This window comes from Argiope bruennichi, chromosome 2, assembly GCF_947563725.1.
Source record: "Argiope bruennichi chromosome 2, qqArgBrue1.1, whole genome shotgun sequence".
NCBI lineage: Eukaryota > Metazoa > Arthropoda > Arachnida > Araneae > Araneidae > Argiope > Argiope bruennichi.
Window position 1 is genome coordinate 65,961,351 of NC_079152.1, and position 21,964 is coordinate 65,983,314.

At 29.4% G+C, this 21,964-nt stretch overlaps 1 protein-coding gene across 1 annotated transcript in view; it reads left to right on the plus strand.

The window, feature by feature from the left end:
* LOC129961816 (agrin-like) overlaps positions 1 to 21,964 on the plus strand; it is a 675,765-nt gene that overhangs the window by 99,742 nt on the left and 554,059 nt on the right. Inside the window, exon 3 of the mRNA XM_056075396.1 lies at positions 21,586 to 21,798. Within this exon, the coding sequence (XP_055931371.1) occupies positions 21,600 to 21,798 (199 nt within the window). The 5' untranslated portion in view covers positions 21,586 to 21,599. The remainder of the gene's footprint in view (positions 1 to 21,585; positions 21,799 to 21,964) is intronic.

The window sequence follows — 21,964 nt, forward strand, 5'->3', positions numbered from 1 at the left end:
TTAGCTTTTGGCAACACGTTAACAAAAACTCATAAATAATAAGTTGACTCTTAAAGCAAACAGAATCAGGAAATTATAATTTCCAACAGGTGCTCGTAAGAAATTAAAAGAATTGCAAGAATTGAATCTAAAAGAATTGCAAGAAAAATGACTCTATGAATTTTAAAAATACATCTGTATTATTATTTTGATAATTCTGTAATATTTAAGGATAACTTGGTTATATATATAATATAGGATGTTCTCTTGAATCAGGCCAATACCTAATTTTTAGGAAGTTTGCAATAGGCATGTGCATATTTAATAAAAAAATTGGTCTAAATGAAATAAAGAATAATACTTTATAAATTTTGATTCAATAAATGAGCTAATGAATAATTAATTTTATATTTTTATTTGAAATCCCGTTCCTATATGTCATATATATCAAAATATTCTTGAGACACTAACATTTTAAATAAAAGGAAAGCCCCATGCTATTTTGAAAAAAAAATGATTGAATTACAAAAATTTCAAAATTATTATCTTATAAAAACTTGTGATTTTAGACTGCTCAATTAAACGTCTAAATGAAAATACTCCAATCATCCGCCAGAGTTTCTTCAAAACTGTTTAATTATGAATTAATTATTTTGCCCTAAAATAGTGATAATTAAAGCTTGATAACTCGGTCAAATTTAATTGCAGGATATATACACTTTTTTTATTTTAAAAGTTAGTTTCAAGTATATCACTAAATGCGATTCCTTAGAACCAAAGGATGATATAAAATTTAGACTTCATAATTTTTAGAAGTACCTTTATTGTTTGAAACCAAATAAAATATTATTATTTACGGCAATTTAATATTTTTGAAATTAAAGTTAAAAACTGAATCCGTTGAGATGCTACATACATTATAAAAAAAATAGAATATTCTGCAATGCACAAAAGATTTCTACGCTAACTACTCATTTCTCTGCAGTCACATTTTAAAGTATATATATATTTTTTTTATTTCAGCGAAAAAAAAATATCTGGAATATGATTACTTCCACTTCCATTTAAAATCCGAGTGATCTGACAAAATATTAGAGATGCATTGTACAGTAAACAGAATTTCGTAAGACTTTTATTATAATGTATGTTAAATGATTATCAAAATTCGGAACTAAAAAATATTTTGCTGAAGGATTTAGTAAGAGATGTAGTTACATATAAGAATGAATTGAAATGTTTAACGAGCATTAATCCTATCGAAGAGCTGGTCGCCGAAGGTAGCAAGTAAAAGATAAAAATTATCTAACGTTTTAACAATATTATTCTAAATTACCAAGCAAATCGATAACGTTTTTCGTCTCCTTTTCCTTAATTGTTTCGATGAATTAGTCGATGTATAAAATACTTAATTGGTTTAATTTATTTTATTTTTTTCACTAGAGGCAAATAATCTACAACACTGAACCCAACAATAATAATAAAATTGCTATTGTTTATACTATTTATCTACTTTGTTCCAGATGCGAGCGAAATAGCAGAAATACGGCCTGAAAGAAGTTATTTCTCCATATATTGGAAAGAGCAATAAACAACCACTTTAGTATCCCCAAAGTTATGATGGGTATTAAATAATGAGAAAACGCTTTACATCACCGCGCAGCCCAAAGAGTGATATTCTTGTGCGATTCTTAGCACCGTAATAAACGCCAAAACAAACTGTCGACTGAAAATTACGGTAGCGAGACGTATCGTTGAAAACGACCCTCTTGAGAACCGTAAGCGAAGAAAAAGAAAGTTGGCGAGGCGAAGACGTGAAGTCCCTATTTATGATATATATATCATTTATCCAACTTTTTTAAAGCATAAATTTCTAAGAACAACCTGTGGAAAAAGTTGGAGGTTGTGAACTTATGAAATGGTTTTAAGGTTGCTTACTTCCGTATTTAATGTGGGGTGATTTATCTTGACTTGTTTTTGTTTTTGTTGTTTTTTTTTTTAGTTTTGTGTGCCTTTGATAGCAAGTTACAAAATAGAAAAGAGTTAGAAAGATAAACTGTAGATTTTTACTTCAGCTTAATATTTAGGCAATATTGATATTTACAAAGTTAAGACTATTCAACAAATTTGGAATATTTTAAAATCGGTGATTTAAGAACGTTATGGAAATGTCAGTGTTCGGTGAAAATCTAAATATAATATTTTTAACATTTTTAATATTCTAGCATTTTTGTCCTTTATCTTTATAAAGGAGATTTTATCTTATTATAATGATATTCGCAAGGAACTTATAAATTCTTTTACTATTTCTTCTTACACGATTTGATTTTTATTCGTTTTAAAATTCTTCAACAATCGCTGAAAAAGTTTTCTTCAAAATATATTTTATGCTATTTTATTGTTTTTTTTCGGCAATTATTGAGAAACCATATTCCCAAGTTACATTTTATAATGTTTTAAATCTCATCAGTAATCACTGAAAAAAACCTCTTTTCAAATTGTATTTCATGCTATTTTAATACTTTTGGCAATTATTAAGAAAACCTTTTCTCAAATCGTATTTTCTGATGTTTTAAATCTTTTCAGCAATCACTGATACATATTTTTCTCAAATTCTATTTTATTTTAAAAATAGTCTTTCAAATCGCTATACACGCCATTGGAGCAGTGGGACTCCATAGAATTTCGTTTCTTCCATCTATCCATTTAAATTGGCCATTCAATTGAATCTTGGTGAACGCCTTGCAGGAGTACATCAATGTTTCTCTTTCGTTTACACCTTCTATTCAGTGATGCGACACAAATTCATTTTTTTTTCTAATTGCTTCAGTCTGGATGGGGAGAAACACAGCGCAAATTGGGTATCGAGACTTCAACTCCCCGCCATACCTATTCTATCTAGTTTCCTCATACTGATGACAGAATTGGGCAATTCATGAATCCATTGATGAGACTTGGAGAAATCAAGAGCATCTGTTTTAAGATAAGTAAATAAAAAATTCCAAAAATCATGAAGAATTAAAGATATACTGTCAAACAGGAAATAATAATACCTATTTGTCTATATTTTAAAGAACTTTAAATTCTACATCCGTGAAATAAAATTTGGATTGATATGATTAAATCAGAAACGTTTTAATATTTAATAGTGAAATTCAATATTTTAAAAAAAGATTGAAGTATTATTTATTTAATCATTTTTAAGAGCAAATGTGTTTAAATTTAGAATGTGAATGCTTTTTAAAAAATTAATTGCTATGTTTTTAATATTTGAGTTTCCTTATTTATTTTGCTCCAAAAATGCAAAGAAACTCATAACAAATTATGTTTGTATTCTAAAAATAAATAGTAACATAAGAGAACAGGTGATTTGTCAATATTCAGAATCTATACATTTAATTAATATTTTAGAATAATTGTCCGAATTTCAAAAAAAAAAAAATATTTGTAGAATTGTCTAGAATATAAATAAACTTCAGATACAGTTATAGTTACATTGAATTTCGTGTATTATCTATATATACGATAAAGTATAAACACTAAAATAAAAATATATATATATAAAACATATAAAAAATATATAAATAAACAAACGGATACCAAGAACTCTGTTTTCAAACAAAAATATTTTATATATTGTTTTATTTTAAAATTTTGTATTTATTCACTATCGCTTTGATAATAACTTGGTTATACATTTTACATAAGGACACTTGAATTTACTCAACTGCTTTATAGAAAACCACTGAGGTAGCATTCAACGAAAAAAATTTGCATTCTTTTTTTTATTGAGTTTACTTTTGATAGGATAAGAGAAACCATGACATATTATATTTTCTTGAACTACTGAAGAATAAGGAAATGGAAAAAAAAAAGTTTTGTATATTTTATTTCAAATACCGTTATAGAAATGTGTTAATTAAAAGTCCATAAAACATTTCGGAAGCTTCTGAATTATGTTTAATTTTTGTGTTGAATTATAATGACTTAGACTGATTTAACTTTCAAGTTATGAATTTGAAGAGCCATAATTCAATGCCACGCACAACACTCGAATTCACTAATAAAGTTTTTCAGTAACGATAGGAAGAATGGCTTCTGTATACGTACTTCAGACTGCGGTTGATGACTGAATATATATAATATATAAACACCTGTAAACAAACCACCAGTATCTGATTTTTGAAAACGTTTATAAATGGAGGGAGTGCTAACTCAGGTACAGAACCTCCTTTCAATCAAAGACGATTAAAGCAGAACCTTAAACCTTTTGCTATAATTAATATCACTTGCCTGAATCTTCAATACAAATAACAAAAATAAATGAAGAATGTCCATTGATAAATAAATATTAATAAAAATGGTTGCCATATTATACATGTACAAATACAAAAATAACGTCCCTATATAAATGCATATTATAGTCTTGAAGTTCAATAATTTGCAAAAAGTGTAATAATATCTTATAAATAAAGTGCAATATCAATTAATTTATATAAATATTGTTATATATATATTATTTACCTATAAAATTTTGTAAACTTTAAAAAATTTTTAACTTTATAAGATTTGCTTTATATCTAATTTTAGTAAAAATAAATAAATAAATAAAATTTAATCATTTTTTTTCAAAACCTGTTGGCTTTTAACTGACAAAACTTTCTTGGAAAGGTATTTTTTGCATCAACTTTATGTAAAATTTCAAATGTAATTTAAAAAAAAAAAAAACATTTTTCAAAAATATCATTCATATAGTTGCTACATACCTTAAAAAATATTTTACTCAAATAAGTGTGAAACCATCCTTTTTAGTTTAAATAATTGAATTAGGTATTATAATTAAAAGGCTTTAAAACATTTATGCAAAAAAATATCTAGCAAAGTATTAAAAATTAATCCTAATTATATAATTTTAGAAAGGAATTAGAAGCTATGCGCTTTTTTATATAAATAAAATATAATGTGATCCATTTTTAATAAAAATTTTGTATGCTTTCTAAAATGTGAAGAAAATTCTTTTATAAATTTATTGATAATTTAATTATTAAAATTAGTAATAAATAATGGATTCTTATTGCGTCTTATATTATTAAAACATTTTATCTTCCTTCTTAATTTTATAAAGAAAACAATTACCATTCTAATTTCTTTTAAACATTTTTTTTAATTAGTAAAATGGTATTAAAAATTAAAATTCAATTAAAATAGAAAAAAACCCTGGTATATTCGGAATTATATTGTTAAACTTCATTAACAAAATTCATTTTTTTAATTTATTTTTGGAGAAGGATTTTAATTCCCTGACTTATATTTTAAAAATTGCACAATTATGATTTAATATTTTTATTGTTTTTATTAAGAATTGTTCTGTGTTTAATCCGAGTTATGAAATCAGATTAAAATTGAAGCAAAAAAGAACAGCCAATATTTGATAATTTTGTTGAAAGGGGAAAAAAATTATTCCTGTATAAACTTCTCAAAATTTTCAAATTGAAGAAAATAATTTTAGAAATGCTTTTCTTTTCCTTAATACATTTTGATAAAAGGACGCTTTATTTCTAAAATATATTTAAAAAAATATCGTAACTAATAAAATATTGCACGAAAGGTTGCTGTGTCATAAGTAATAAGAGGGAAAAAATAATTTTATGACAATAATAAATATTTTGATGGAACAAAGGCTATGCTGTGAGTAGGAAACAGAAAAATCATGTAAAAGGCATTTGAAAAATTATATTAAGAAAATAATAAGAGCATACAAATGATTCATTTCGTAAATTCATTAGAAAATTATACTGATTATAAAATGTTTGAATAATATTATTTCTCTGATATAATTGCTTTCCATACAAATATTGTGATTGGTAATGCAAATCATAATGTTTATGTATTTATTGAAAATTCTCTTCAAATCATAAGGGTAACTTAAATTTTGGTTACAAAATTGGTTAAAAAAAATTTCAGTATATAAATTATAGTTATCTTAATTATAAATATAAAAATCTTTTAAAAAATGCATTTTAGTTTTAGAATTGAAAAGGAAAATTAATTTATCCAATATTTGACGATGATACAAAAATCTCAAAAGCGTGAAATGCAATTATAAATGCTCTGTTTGATTTGAAATTTTAATAACATCTATAATGAATTTTCATTTTTATAAAAAGTGTATTCATATTTTTTTCACTTTTGTGGCTCTACATTATTTTTTTATGGTTTTATTCGGTTTTTGATTTTGCGATTTTTCTTGTAATTAAATTCCTGACGCATTAGTAAATGTAGAAATATAGTGAAGCATATATCTGTTATGGTCAATGTGAATTATCGGCTATTACAAATAATAACCGCTTATTTCTGTCAAAGTGAGAAATATCGCAAATTATTCACTTGAACCGATTATTATTAATAATTCCCAAAGTAGTTTCGAATTATGTATAGGATTAGGACATGGGTGTGCCTTTTTGTATGTTTTAAAAACATGCTATGGAATTTTTCTGTGATATTTTTTCTTTCTTTCTTTTTTTTATTTCATAATTAATTAGTCTCGACTTTTTTTCTGGGGACGGGGGGGGGGATAAGTTATTGAACAATTCCACTAACTATCCACCGAAGGGAAAAAAAAAAGAAATTTTGAGAAAATAAAGATTTTTTTTTTAATAATAAATAAAAAAATATCTTTTGGGGGAAGGGGGGATTAAAAAAAGTTCCCTCTAATTTGTTCCGGAGGTACCACGATACCGAGGTGAGGAAATTCAACGAAAATTTCGGGGGTTGGGCAGCCTCCCCCTTATATACGCCCTTGGATAGCCAACACATAAAAAGAAACGCGAAAAAATGGCTTTGACCAACTTTATTGGTTATTAGTGATAATAACCAGTTAATGTGATAAATGCTCATAAACTATTCCTTTTAACCGGCTTATTTGTTTATTATTAATAATGACTTGATAATATTAATATTAATCGATTATTCACATTGAACGTAACAAATCTAATGATGTGCACCTAATGTAGTGTCAATCTCTTTGTTAATTCACGCAAATGCAGACACATCTAACGCATGAATATATTTTGAAATCATACATGGCAGAAAAACGATGATTTACTTTCCTCATTTTTTTCTTTTTTAAGGAATATAAAATTTAATATTGATAGAAAATATTTAGTTTTTACTGTTAAGGTAATTCTAATTACTGATAAGTGTGGATTAATTATGAAAACAATGTTTAAGATATATATGGGTATTTGTGTATCCATCAATTTAAAATTAGTAAAATATGTTCATCATGATTCAACTTCTATGTATTCCAACAAGTGTGGTCTTACTGTTGAATAATCATGTTATATCTTGACTTTGAAAATAATTGATTTGCGCAAAAACAGCGATATTAATGTCTTTCCTTATTTTTATGCATAATAAAATTGTATGATGCAGAAAATATATCATAGACGCACATAAGTTTGCAATTAATTAAAGAAGTGATTATAAAATAGAATTAAAAATGCTATGACATTTTTGACACTTTTGCTTGATTTTTTAATTTGCTTCGCTGTATTTTATTCGTTAAATTAAGGAGATGGGGAGTAGAAAAAAAAGGTGTGTTCAAAGGCAAAGGCTTGATTGATATTTAGAGGCCGAAACCGAAAGCCCCATTCACTCTCTCGGTGAGAGGTAGCGTCAGTTTGAATGAAAAGCCCCGCGGAGAGTAGAGACAGTTGGAGAATTGATGGGGGCAACGTGTCGAATGTGGGCGTGGCTAGTCTATCCTCCGACTTATCAATTAGGCGAGGATAAATTGCGCCCCAGGAACCAACAGGGCACCGTAATTAAAAGCGTTTCGTCTTTCCTTTCGTATTTTGAAATTGGCGACGCTTTTATAATTGGGGCTTTTATCTCGCAATTTTGCTGCCGATGAGTTTTCAAGCAATTAAAAAGATTCCGAAGGAGTAAGTGGCTGCCGCTTTGTCGCACTCAATTGTTGCCGATTCTTCAGGGTGGAGCTGGAAAAAGTTTTTACTTTCACCACTCGATCACCTGTGAGAATAAGAATAATCGTGTCTGGAGGAAAAGAACTTGAGCTCCGGCGCCAAATTTTTAAGAAAGGAAACTGTCTTCCGCTCACTGAAAGTTCAAAACAATTTTATTAAAAGAATTTTTACCGGCTAATTTTTATATATTTAATTGCTTTCCTTATAAATCCGTTTTATTCAAAGACGGATAATATTATCTTACGCTAATGAGATCCATCATAGCTATTTTTCATCTTTTTAAAAGAAATGGGTGGAAAAATTGTGTATCTTTTATTTTAAATTATATTCAAGCCGTAGTATGAAATGATATCTAAAGAATTCAAGGTCTGAAGAGGTAAATGAATATAAAGCAGATTTAACTGTTGAAACTAATTAAACATCATTTATAAGAAATAAAGGAAATCTATTCTTAGCATGAATGTACAATATTTATTGTGAAAAATTTGTAACCTTGCTTTCCCGCTTTGTAAATATCCTGATAAATAGTTTTATTTGCCTTATAATGCCTTCTGGATGAATAGTAAATTTATCAATCTCAGCCTTGGTGACGAACTTGGGGAGCATTTGTCAACGTTGGTGAACAAAATCGGGAATAATTGAAAATTTTGGGAACATTTCCATTAGAACTTGACTGTTCGTTGTTTCTAAAATATCGATATTTTATCATGATGCCTATAAAATAGAAAGACGCGGACAAGATTCATTATTTAATGAATAGTGAATTAGTTTTGAATTGAGCTGTCACGAGTAGTCGAGTGAATTCTCTCTTTGGAATGTTCGAGTTTTTTTACGATTATTAAATAATGTTTTCCTGTTTATGTGCTGCTAGTTATGGAAAATGTTGCTTTTGTGACACTTGATCTAAATTGTGTTACCTGCCTTTCATATTTTTGTGTTGAATAAATTGTCGTTATCCTTTACTAACCATATGGGGCTTTTCTCCAAACATAGATTGGATGAATATTCTCGCAAAATATTTTGTATAATCAATACAATAAATATCCCTGAAATAATTCTTCTTAGCTATTTGAGCTATTCTGAAACAACAGTCATTTCGCTAATATTCTAATTCGATCTGTTGAACAAATAGCAATTCAACTGATCAATTAAAATTGGCTTTGAATTAATTTAAGTAAAAAAGAAATTGCAATCAATCACATAATTTTTACTATACTGATTCATTTTGAAACTAAATTTACAACGAAACTTCACTACTACATACTTTTATAACTCTTCTTCTTCTATAACTAATACATAAATTTTGAAGTACAAACATATATGTTCTAATCAATCGGTAAATAGCATTTTCCTTTGTCGATTACATTGCCTCTCAGTCTGGACTTTATGGACCTTAGGATTCGTTACAAACTAGCAAACCTTATGATCTATGAGTTCCATTTTTTCTCAGAATTTTTAAAAACCATGGACAAAAAACCTGTCATCTTTATTTTTAAAATTGCAGATCATAGACTAGCAAGTGAATTATCTTTGAATCCGTATTATAATTATACATGGTTTAAATAATGCTTGCGTCATTATTATTTCGTGTTCCGATATTATTTAAAGAAAAGAGAGCTGATGATATTTTTTTTCCCAATTAACTTTTATTTTAAGTTGTTGAGGAATTAATCAATTTCAGTTACTTAGCCATGAGAAAGATTAGAGAAAGGAATTCATATTTTGAACGACAAAGACCCGTAGATACAACAGAATAATTAAATAATAATATAATATACAGAATAATATAAAAGAACAAAGAAAATTAATTAAAACTGAAATTTCCCAAATAAAAGAGAAAAATCTGCCTTTACTATAGACAAAATGGAGAGGAAGTCGATTTCTAAACCAAATCTGAACTGAGATTTAATGGCAATAAAATAAGGCAGAACATAACCATTAGAAATAGGATTTGATGCATTAAAGAAATGCAATTTCCAATCTGATAGCTGTGTAGTTGAGATTTATTAACTTTTCGTTTTAAAGCAATATAAGTGTCATTCGGATTTTGTTCCTGCTGTAATTCTTCAAACTACATTTTGTTATAATGTTAGGACATAACAAAGGGGAAACATTCAACTTCTCAGGTGAATGAATAATCTCTAGGCCAAAAAACATGGAATTTATCACCTGACAGCCATCACCTGTTCTTAAAAGGTGAACGACCAGGTGCATATTTGTAGATCCTTATTATGCCCTGCATTTTATCCTACTTTTTGATATTGTTACGAAATTTCCCGGGGTTCGTTTGGATAGTGGGAGTTATATGGTGTGGAGAACGCTCAATCAGCAGGCGGCAGTAGAAAATAAAACAAAGACGTTTATTTACACGAAGACAGCACAAAGACGACAACTATATACATCGCAGAAGACGATTATCTTCAGCCGAGACGTGCAGCATACAACAAGTCTCTACTTCAGACAGTAGTGCACAGCTTAGTTCAGCACTAGCTTCACTCAGTCGCTGCTCCGCTTATCTCTGGAAGGCCAGTTCTGTATCGTCGATCCCGACTACTCTTCGACTCCACTGGTCCGTGACTAAATTCACCGTCCACTCCCCGGCAGCTGCAGCTCCTTTTATAGGTCTCAGGAGGCGGGGCTAGAAGCCTCTCAACCAATCAGGAACGTTCGAAGCGTAACTCGGTTCCTACTGGACGGCTCGGGAAAATTCTCGATGTTTCTTGTATAATCTATTTTGGAGCCAAAGTCGCCAAATCCGTCGCCAAGTCGCCAAATGGTCACCAAGTTTGTCGCCAAGCTCTGGGACCTCCTATGGAACCAACTATGCTGGGAAGCCGCATCACAGATTCGTAACAATATGTAATTTTAGAGTCATTTAATGGTTTCGATTGCAAAATATAAAAACCAATAAAACAATGAACTGATTGATTCAGGGAAAAAAAACATAGGAAAATCAAAATTGTGCCATCATTTTTATGTTGTTATTGCGTGCATTGATTATTGATTTTTTAATTTTTTTCTTCCTTCTAGATCAATTGGTTTGTAAACTTGTATAGGGCTGCTGCATGGAATGAAAATTAGAAATTTCTCCAATAAAAAAAAAGAAAGAGTTTTTACTGCTCATTCGAAATGACAATCATTTTTATTCAATATACATTTTATAATTCCATTTAAAATTATTGGACATACCTATATTTCTCCCTGTACATTTCGTGAATAACAAGCGAATGTTTAAAAATACAAATTTAAATATATTTCTTTTTATTTGAAAATTATAAAAATCGCTTTGCTACATCTGAAAAGAAATTCCTTATCAAATTTATTTCTGCTAAAAATCAATTATTTTTTCAAAGATTTAAAGAAAAACAGTCTTGCTTTCTGAAAGATCTTATTAATTGAATCATCTGTATATTTTTTTCTTCTCTCTATTTCATCTTTAGAAGCATTCGTATCATTTTGAAATTTAGATTATTCTAAAAACAGAAAAAAATAAAAACAAGACAAATTAGTTTTTGTGGAAAATTGACTTCACGTATTTCTTTAAGAGAAAATAATTAGATTTCATATTTTTTTATTCCTGACATTGCAAGTAATTATATAATATGTAATCCCTTTTTTCTAATATTTTTTTATTCTCTTGTCATTTCTAATTTCTTTACAAAAATATTTACCAGTCATATGAATTAACAATACATACAGCTTAACATCCAAAAAATACGATTAGCCTGCTGTCAAAAAGTATATTATACAATAATTCTATATATTAGATAGAATTAAACAATAATTCTATATATTAGATAGAATTAAACAATAATTCTATATATTAGATAGAATTATCGCAATAATTCTATATATTATAGAATTATTGCGATACTCTTTAAAGTTATTGATATTATCCATTAATAAATCTTTAAATCTTTTACTATTTCAATCGATAATCGTTAGAAACTTTTCTGTCAGTCTAGATTTAATACATGGAATAAGTTGACCAACCTGTCATACACTTGATGCATGACAATCTTCTGATTTGGCTTAAATGATAATCGATGAGGCCAGTCTTCCATCCTATGATGATGAATGATGCCACGGCTGTTCAATTAGAAGAGAATACAAGAAAATGTTCTGTATATTTCTGTAATTCCTATGAGCACATTAATAGTAATAAAATTACTTTATGTCACTGAATGCATTTTCAGAAAATCATAATGTCTTTTCATGACAATATCGGGTTGTCCTAAAAACTGCCAAGGCTCTCCATTTTTGCTAGTTATTTGTCTTTTTTGACAAAAAAAGAGACTACACTTTTTTGCATAGAAATAATACTTATTATATTATATTATATATTACTTATAATATTATTAATCATCTAACTTAATCTAATTCAAATTTAATTTGAACGATTACATTGTCACCAGTTGATAATAGACTAAACAAAAAAAAACAAACAAAAAAATGAGAAATTTCCATAATCTTACATATTTGAGGACAGACAGAAATTGTTTCCTTTATTCGATTGCATTCCTAAGAAATAAATTTTCTGAGCTTGTGAACTTCAGTTGTAACGATATAAATCTTGATAAATTCCGTACAGTTTGTCACACTCTTGCCTTTTTTCGACTTTGCACCTATCCAGAGGAACTGTAACCTGTGGGTCTTCCATGCTTCGCGTATTTTTTCAATTTATACAGGGTGGTTATATTTAAACTTCCCCTATAAGCAACATCATACAACGCAAACATGTGAGCGGATTGCAACGAAATTTGGTATATAGACTATACATGAGATACGCTCGCAGAATTTCGAAAAAAGAAATAGCCCCAAGCTGTTCAACAGAGGGCGCCTTTTCCGGAAAAACATTAACACAATAAACAACCAAAACGGAATGCATAAACAATATTAACATTTATTGAATAGTTTATGGTCACCTTGTCATCGAATCATATTAAGTAAAGTTAAGGGGAAAAAAATTGCTGTTTGAGGGAAAAAAAAAGAACTTTGCACATGAGGAACAGCTGTTAATCTTGTCTAAAACGATGTAGGGAAAGGTGCGTGTGACCACCGTCACTCGCCAGCAAAATTTCAAGTCGATAAACAATGTGTTCAACAGCACATCGTAACTAATAAGTTGTGATGCTTCGCACATGAAGCGTTATGGCGTTCTTTAAGTAATTCAACAAGCAACAAGATACCATCATCATTACAGCCGGAAACATCGACATAAAAAATGACAACGACTGCAAACGTTTCTTATCCTAACATGTTTTACATAAAGCTTCATATTTATCGCAATTTCGTTATTTTTTCCTAGAGTTGACAGCTTTTCTCGGTTTTACAATTTATTACTCATAATTCTTGTTCTGAATTGTTAATATTGTTTCCGTATTCCGTTTTGGTAATTTATTGTTTTCCCGGAAAAGGTGTCTTCTGATGGACATTTTGGAACAAAATTTTTTTTTTCGAATTTCCGGGAGAACATCTAATGTATTGTCTCTATAACAAATTTCGCTGCAATCCGTTCATCCGTTTGCGTTGTAGGATGCTGTTTATAGGGCAAGTTTAGTTATAACTATCCTGTATTTAAAGCAACTTAAAAAATTATGATTATTGTCAAAAAACCGTAGATATATATTCTTCTCCCTCAGTTTCTTTAACTGAAGTAGCTTTTCCCATTTTAACTGAAGTAGCTTCCAAATTTTCATACCCAGTAATTACATGCTTTCATTTGAATTATCTGCAGAAAGACATGGCTTGATATAGAATTTCGAAATAAGTGAAAATGTCGGATTTCATGTCATAAGACGCAATTGAACCGCTTTCAAATTTTAAACATAAAACCTTTCTTTAAAAATATTTCCATTGTTTCATAAGTTCCATTTACATAAAATAATCAGGGCGAAATTTATATTTGATGAGTATATCCGTAAACAATGTTTATAATATTTGTATATGTGAAATATTGAAATAATTTCTATTTACTTTTCATGCTCATTTTCAGTATAAACCTCTTGTTAGTAGAAGTGGTAACAAATTTGCGTATTTAATGTATGATATCACTTTCTTTAGCCTCAAACGGAAATAAATATTTGTATTATGACTAAGACTTTTTTTTTTCATATTCAATTCTATTTCTCAGTATTTCAGCTATAGCAAACGAATCAACATTTTAGTTTATAAACAAAAATAGGACTGCTCGTAGGATGATTCTATGCTGAAAATACTTCTGATTTGGGTTATCTTAAATTGCAGTTTCCGAGCTTAATCGTTTTCAAACATCATTTATTGTAATTTTGACTGTAAATTTTAAAATTTGTAGTTTTACAATTTTTCCTGTAAATTCTTTGAAAATTTGTAACAGGAATCTGCATCAAAATCTGGATCAAACGAAATACGCAATAAACATTAAAAAGTTTTTTAAATTTCTTCTTTATGAGTGACAAATTACATTTCATATCGCATTGGAGAAAACAAAAAGTTGACATGGGCAAACAAAGATAAAAAAATAAATCTATTTCTTCGAATATATTCATTAATTCCCTCATTATTAAAAAATACATTCCATTAAGGTTGATTGCTCATCAGTTACATTTAGGTCTTTGCGATGATTTAGTGATAATCGCAAAAGTCAGAAAATAAGAACAGCTAAAAATAAACCGACAACAGCAAAATAATATTTTGTTCTTGGAACGGATGCAAAAATAATGGACATCTATCTACTTCGAAAAGGCTAAACATCCCCTTTATAAAAAGATCATCATCGATATATCAACGCTTAATAATGGCGAGTCTATTTTTACAAATAGCTGGGAGAAGCCCTTGTCAGCAGATTAAATAGGGCTACTTTCATTAATAACTATGCACAATTGATATTCAATTTTGGAAAGCGTTATTAAGGCCAAAAAAATGGAGTTTAAAAGATATATTATCCACCAAAGAGTAGTTTCCTTTTATAGCAATAGTCTACAGCATAACGCTTACTGCAATCATGTAGGCTATCTCGGATTTTCATCACTGTATCTTTTTTAATATAAAGAGAGTTTAAATAATGCAATTCTATTTTGTCTAACCACCCTTGACATGGATTGGCAGGTAACATATTATGAAAGAGCCGGAGTCCTGGCATAGGGGTAGCGAGTCTTCGCCGTGATCTGGGCGTTCTGGGTTCGAGTCCCGGCTTAGGCATGGTTGTTCTTCCGTTTTTCTATGTGTGAATGTGCCCTCCAGTAAAAAGGGGTTGTGCAAGCGAATGAGTGATGCGTGAGTAGCAAAGTCGTACTCTTGGCCCTAGTTGACGCTACTAAAAAAAATAAGAGACGCTCCCCCACCGGCTTAAAATCGCTGTGTTCGTAACAGCGGACTTGCCAATGGCAAGTGCCATAAGAAACAATAACATATTATGAAAAATATATTACTAAATAAATTTAGACTATTCAAATTTGGTTAGAAGATGGAGATAATAATAGCTGGATTAGTATTTTAACAATGGATTTGTATCAAATAATAAAAAAAAAAAAAAAAAAAAAAATTGAAATTTGCAATTGCAAATTTCAAGTTATCATGTAAGAACATTATTTTTTAAAGTCACATGGCATCAAACCGGCACACAAATTCCATGTTCTCATATTTCGCATCACCAACCCTTTGAAAAGCAATGGTTTGTGACCATCTCAAAAAATCGCATTCTAAAAATTTTTTCTCGGGGCCAGAATTTTTTTCCATGAAAAACCAGTTTTAAGCAATCACGTGACTATCAGATTACGCATGCGCTGACATTTAGAAAACGATGGGTTTTCTAAATGTTTTATATAAAAATCGTTCGATCTCCAAAACTTTGTTTTGCTAATTAGAAAAATTATATAATAACTTTTGACATGCCTCGCTTATCTCTCATTCCCATTGAAACCACAAAATATGAACGCAGACATTCATGCAGACTTGGCGGATATTGGCGCCAAGTTGTAACTGTTTTGGATATAAGTCACCAAATGTGATAACCTTCTTTATAATTTTGTAATAATCCTAGAAATGAAATATTAATGCCTCAAATGCTATAAATCGCGAATTTTCTGCTGCGTATTTTGTGGTTTCAAAAGCCCCAAACCAAAACTTTATGTTCGCATATGATAATAAAACAGACGCAGAAATTTTCATATGATCTCTAACATCCATCATCCAAATATATGTTAGTAGCATTTGTCTGCAAACCTCAATGGCAGCACTAATTTTTTGTAAGAACTCTTCCAACTTAATGGGATTGCTAAATATGAGACTGATTAGATGACCAAACAAACAGTTATACTTTTTATTCTAATTTTAGGAGGCGTTTAGTAAATGAATCAAAATATGCAGCAGTAATTCAAGTGAACTTACAAATTTATTAGATTAGAGATAATAAATTGGCTTTTTTCGAATATAGACGTTGTAAAAATTGTCTATTTGTTTAGATTTACCAAAAGCTTAGATTTACCACAGAGTTTACATTATGCCACAGAATAAACCTCTAGTTAAACATTGACATTAAAAAAGAAGATCTGAAACACCTTAAAAAAAGGATGTAAAGAGCTGTACCTAAGTTTCACAGTAAAATTAAATTCTAAAACTAAAATGGTGACTTTTCCCTCCGAGAAACTGAGAAATTTTTCTTTTTCCTAACGAACAAAAACAGGAATTATTTATCCTCCACAAGGTTATTCAAACCTAAAGTAAAATGAAACAACAAACTTATTTTCATTTTTTAAAATAGAATCTAAATTTTTTTCTTCTAAAAAAAGAATTTTTTGCTAAAAAGGAAAACATATGAATGAATAATTTCAAACAAAATCTGTTAGCATTTCTCTACCCACATATCTATTTAGAATAACTGCATGTAAATATTTTTATATAAAGTAATAGTAATATAATAAATATCTTAATTGATTTTTATAAATGTAATTATAAATTCTGAATATAATAAAGATCTTAAATGATTTTTCTAAAGAATGTACTTATCAAATATACTTATTAAAATATTAAAATATAATTTAAGACCATTCAGTTGACTTAGTCTCTAATTTTAGAATAACAATACTTATCCTCGTGGAATATGTGTTCTATTCCGTATTGTAAAAATTGTTAATTATTTTCGCACATTTTCCGTAACGCGTGTAACCCCCGGGGGGGCACCTCGAAATGAGGATGAGATGCTTCCGGCATGGTGGTTGGATCTCGCCACCCTGGAAGGTACACTAATAGGTGGGGGATCTGACTCCTCCCATCGATGACGGGACGTACTTCCTTCGGGGAGGGTTGTACCATGCCGGTTACGGCCCTTAGAACTCAACCACAGTTCCCGCCAATGTTGCTGTTGCGGCGGTCTGGTCATTAAGTTTTATGGTCCTTCGTGCCTGGTCGGAGAGTTAGATGGTTGACTTTCCGTAACGCGTGTAGCATATCCAGAATCAGAACTTCTGTATATGCTACACAAATTCGGAAGAACATTTGTTAAGATTCATATGATATTAATTTTCATGCATGATACTCAGAAAGTATAAAAGTTCAACATAAAGAATAATAAATAAAAACATCATAGCAAATATTTTTCAGGAATGGCAATAATTCAAATAGAAAAATAATAATTCTGCTACACTTATTTACTATAAAGGTATGATGAAGTATAAAAATAGAGATTCAACTGATGTTACTTTAAATCTTTCATCAACAAAGCTTAAAGATTTTTAAAAAAAACTTTAAAACAAAATAAAAAAGTTAAATATCAGGCATATTACAAGAATCATCATTATTCTTTGAAGCTTCTCTAAGATCAAATTCCAAGCTTGAGTTTTCATTTAATGAATTGCTTTATCTCTTATGATATATTTGATAAACAGCATTGGTGTTCTTGTTTATCTTCCTTGGTTTAAATGCACTGATATATCACAAACCTCTAGCTTAAGATAACAACCTAATTCAAGACCCTAAAATAATTAATCGAACGTGTCTCCCATAAAACATTTTACGAAGAAAAATCGATTATTTATGAGCATAAAGATCAATGAACTTTACACTCTCAGTATAAACAGACTTCACCTGTCAGCGGCGAGTAGATAATGCAATTTTCCTGGTACCATTCATAAACTTTAGAGCATCTTTCTGCACAGTAATTACTGAAAATATCGATATAGGTGATTACAGTACATCAAACAAGGGCCACGATTAGTTCGCTTGGGATGGCAACGAGACAGGAGACGAGGCGATAGGATTGTTGTAAACTCGCTTTCTTTGTTGTCATCCTTCCTCGCCATGGATAGGAAAAGACTAAAGATATTTCCGGCCCAATGCGCTATCTTGGTTCTGCCGCAGTTATTATAATTTGATGACTTTTCCATTAGTGCAGGGAGTTCCACGGAACCGGAAAGATTATTTTAGAACACTTTCTTCCGGATTCGTTGGAAGTCGGAGTCGAGATGCAAACAAAATTTCATTAACTATTTCCCTTTTGATTATGATGACGCATAACGTCGGTTTGTTTTACGATTATTACTCTGCATAAAGTGATTAGAAGAACAATGGGATTGCGCATTGAAATAATTGAGGAAAGGGGAGTTGCGTTATCTCTTGATCAAGGATTCGGCTTGAGATAAGCGCGCCAAGTGATGTCTTTCTTTAATGCCTTAGCTGTTTAGAATCCGTTCGGGTAGAAAGTGAAATGCGATGCTCAGTGGATCGATTTGTGGTAACGCAATTTTGTGTTAATTAAGAAAGTGCCTGAGAATGCGCATGAAACTTCTCAAATAAATTTAAATTATTTAGAACTTGCAGTACTTTGTGGGCTCCCTTTTCAGTAACGACATGCAACGGACATGGTTGAAGAAAGTTAAGCAATTAAAAAAAGAAACTTATGGAATTTGGTTTTTTAAAGTTATTTTAATTTTTTATATACTTTTATTTAATGAATTAGTATGGATTAGGAAGAATTGAGCATTTTACTAAAATTTAAAAGAATCACTCTAAACTCTGATTTTTTGGACTGCAGTATATGTTTTGTCAATATAATTTTAATTTTGTACCTGAAATTCTTCTTCTTATTATTAAAGATTATTGCTTGCAGCCAAGTGATATAAATGACATCGTGTTTGTGATCGGAAATATAATGATTGAATAAATTTGTTACATCATACTTAGTATTTTGTGTTATATTTGCGTTTGTAATTTAAACTTTTAAGTGAATAGTAACGTTGTTACATTTTTTTTTTTTTTTTATCTTAGAGAGAGTAGCATTTTTTTTTTTTTTTTGTAATTTTTTCCTTAAATAAAAGATGTCGATTCAAAAAATGGTTTTTAGCTTCTTGCCTTAATTAAGATGTCACTCACTTTATATGTTTTGTGGTATCTGATTGCTAATGTCACTCTCTTTATATGTTTTGTGGTATCTGATTGCTAATGTCACTCACTTTAAATGTTTTGTGGTATCTGATTGCTAATGTCACTCACTTTATATGAATCCAAGATTATATGCAATAAAGTAGATAACTTTATTGCAGAGAATCTTAGATTAATATAAAGTGAGTGGCATCAGCAATCAGATAGCAAAAAACATAAAATTTATTTTGAGATAGATAACGTACGAGTTTTTTGTGACTGTTTAGTAAACGACGTTTTCGATTGTACGTTGAATTTTGCAAGACGGAAAAGTTTCCAGAATTTACCGATGTGACGCATTTTATACTTCTCCCTTGAAGTTGAAGTAATGGTATTTTGGCAGTTATTTTAAGTTGATCAATAAAAATTGTATACAGTATATATTTGACACATTTAAACTTGTATCCTTTTATCTAGACAATTTATTAATCTTTAGAAATTTTATATTAATTTGAGCTATCATTTTATATTATTTGATACATGGCGGCTATCATCTATTAGTTAAACTAGAAAAACTATGCATTAAAGGGATATAAAATAAACCAATTATTGTTGGGTGCTGCTTTAAAATATTTCATACTAATATTAAAGTTTATTATTTAATCAAAAACTCTGAGTTCGAAATCGAGTGGTAGTTTAATTTGTAAACGAAAGTATTATCGAATGAATCGATCAACTGAAATCAATGAAATTTAGCAACAGTTATATTCCAATTTTTATGTATTTTAGAATATAATAAAATCTGGATATTCCCTCAATATTGTCACACAAATCAGAATAACAAACAACTGTCGTGGCGCAATTGGCAGAGCATTTCCTTTTTGAATTGTTGACCTATGGTTCGAATCCAGCCACGATGCTTCATCTTAAAACTGGAGTTGATTTATTTAAATTGTTATCTATTGTTTATCTAAGATCTGAAAGGCTCTAGATCTTTCTTAAATATTCAAATTGGATCGTTCTCGAATATTCCATATATGTATAAAAGCTGAGTTCCATCAATGATATGTAAGTTCTCAGTTTCGTCCTGCTGTGAGTTGCTTTTTTCTAATTATTTGTTTAAAGTAAAGGCGCAATTCTTTACAGCTTCATGAAAATGTTAATTTGATAAGTTTTGGGATGAAAGACAAAAATGTATGTAGAATAAAAAAAATAATATAAATTCGTGTAATAAAAGTATGAAATTAGATAACACTACACTTAAAAGTTAAACTATGAACTGATTCTTTTGGTAGTCTAATTTAATTAAGATAACTGAATTTCAATTCACTATGCTCAAGAACTTGAAAGCGGATTTAGTTAAGTATCATCAAGAAAAAGAAACTCTTTAAAGCAAGAATACTTATAAGAAATTCAGTAAAATATTTCACATTAGTATCATACGTCGAAATATTTTGCTCTTTGATTCAATATTTTGTTGCCTCTTTTCTTCGCCTCTAATCGCTCCATTTTTCTTCTTTGCACCTTTCTTTGATACTTCTACTAATTTAGAAGCAGTTTTTCAGTTCATTTAATACTTTTATTATAGAAGATATTTGACATTTATTGTATGATTTCAGTTCACTATAAAAATTTACCAAAATTCGGATTTATAAAACGAAATATCCTAGCACGGTAATGTTTTACGCTTCTTTCTTCTGTGTTGAAGATTTTTATTTTAAGAATGCACTCTTAATTTTAAAAAGTATAATGTGTGCGTACACACACACACAAATGTAAATATTTTTTTCACAATACGAGTACGCATGCAAGTATTAATTATAACTAAGAAAAATACTTATATAAAATATATTTTTAAAATTATTTAAAAATTTTATAATTCTAATTAAATATTATATGGAAAATATATATGCCGCTGAAATACTAATGTTTTGAATTTTTATTTGGGTGAAAGAATGATTTTGGAGTGAAAATTGTACTCCTGAATTATAAAGAGAGAATATTAAAAGTTTGGTATATTTTAAAGAATTAATTAGATTTGCAAATATTCTATTCTAGTGAGCATTTAGTACTTAAGAAATAACTTCATGACAAATTTGGCAGTTATAGATGCCCTTAGGAGAATGTTGAACTATTTTTGCATTGTATATGTTGTATAACTCGTCACCCAACTTATAGATAATATTTAGTCTGCACAAATTTTTATATTTCGCAACAGCTTTTAAAATTGAAGACAAGAATTATTAAAATAATTAATTCAATCGAACTTTTTCCTTCTTTGTTTCAGAAACTTGTGAAAAGATGTACTGCTCTTTCGGTGCTTTGTGTCTAGTGGACCAAATCACGCAGCAGGCTTACTGTCGTTGTGAGGAGCGTTGCCCGGATGTATTCGCGCCTGTCTGTGGCAGCGACAGCGTTACTTATTCTAGCGACTGTCAACTGCAGATGGCCTCTTGTTCACAACAGCGGAGAATTTACATACATCACCAAGGACAATGCGGTATGTGTTTCTGTTTCATATCCCAATGTGAACAGGGCCTGGAATTTGTGCAACTGCTAACGCTAAAACACATAGAAATTTGGAGTTCAGAATTATTAACATTATTTAATAATAATTTTGGAAAAAACTTTTAAATTAATTTTTTGTTTGCTTTTGAATTTTTAAA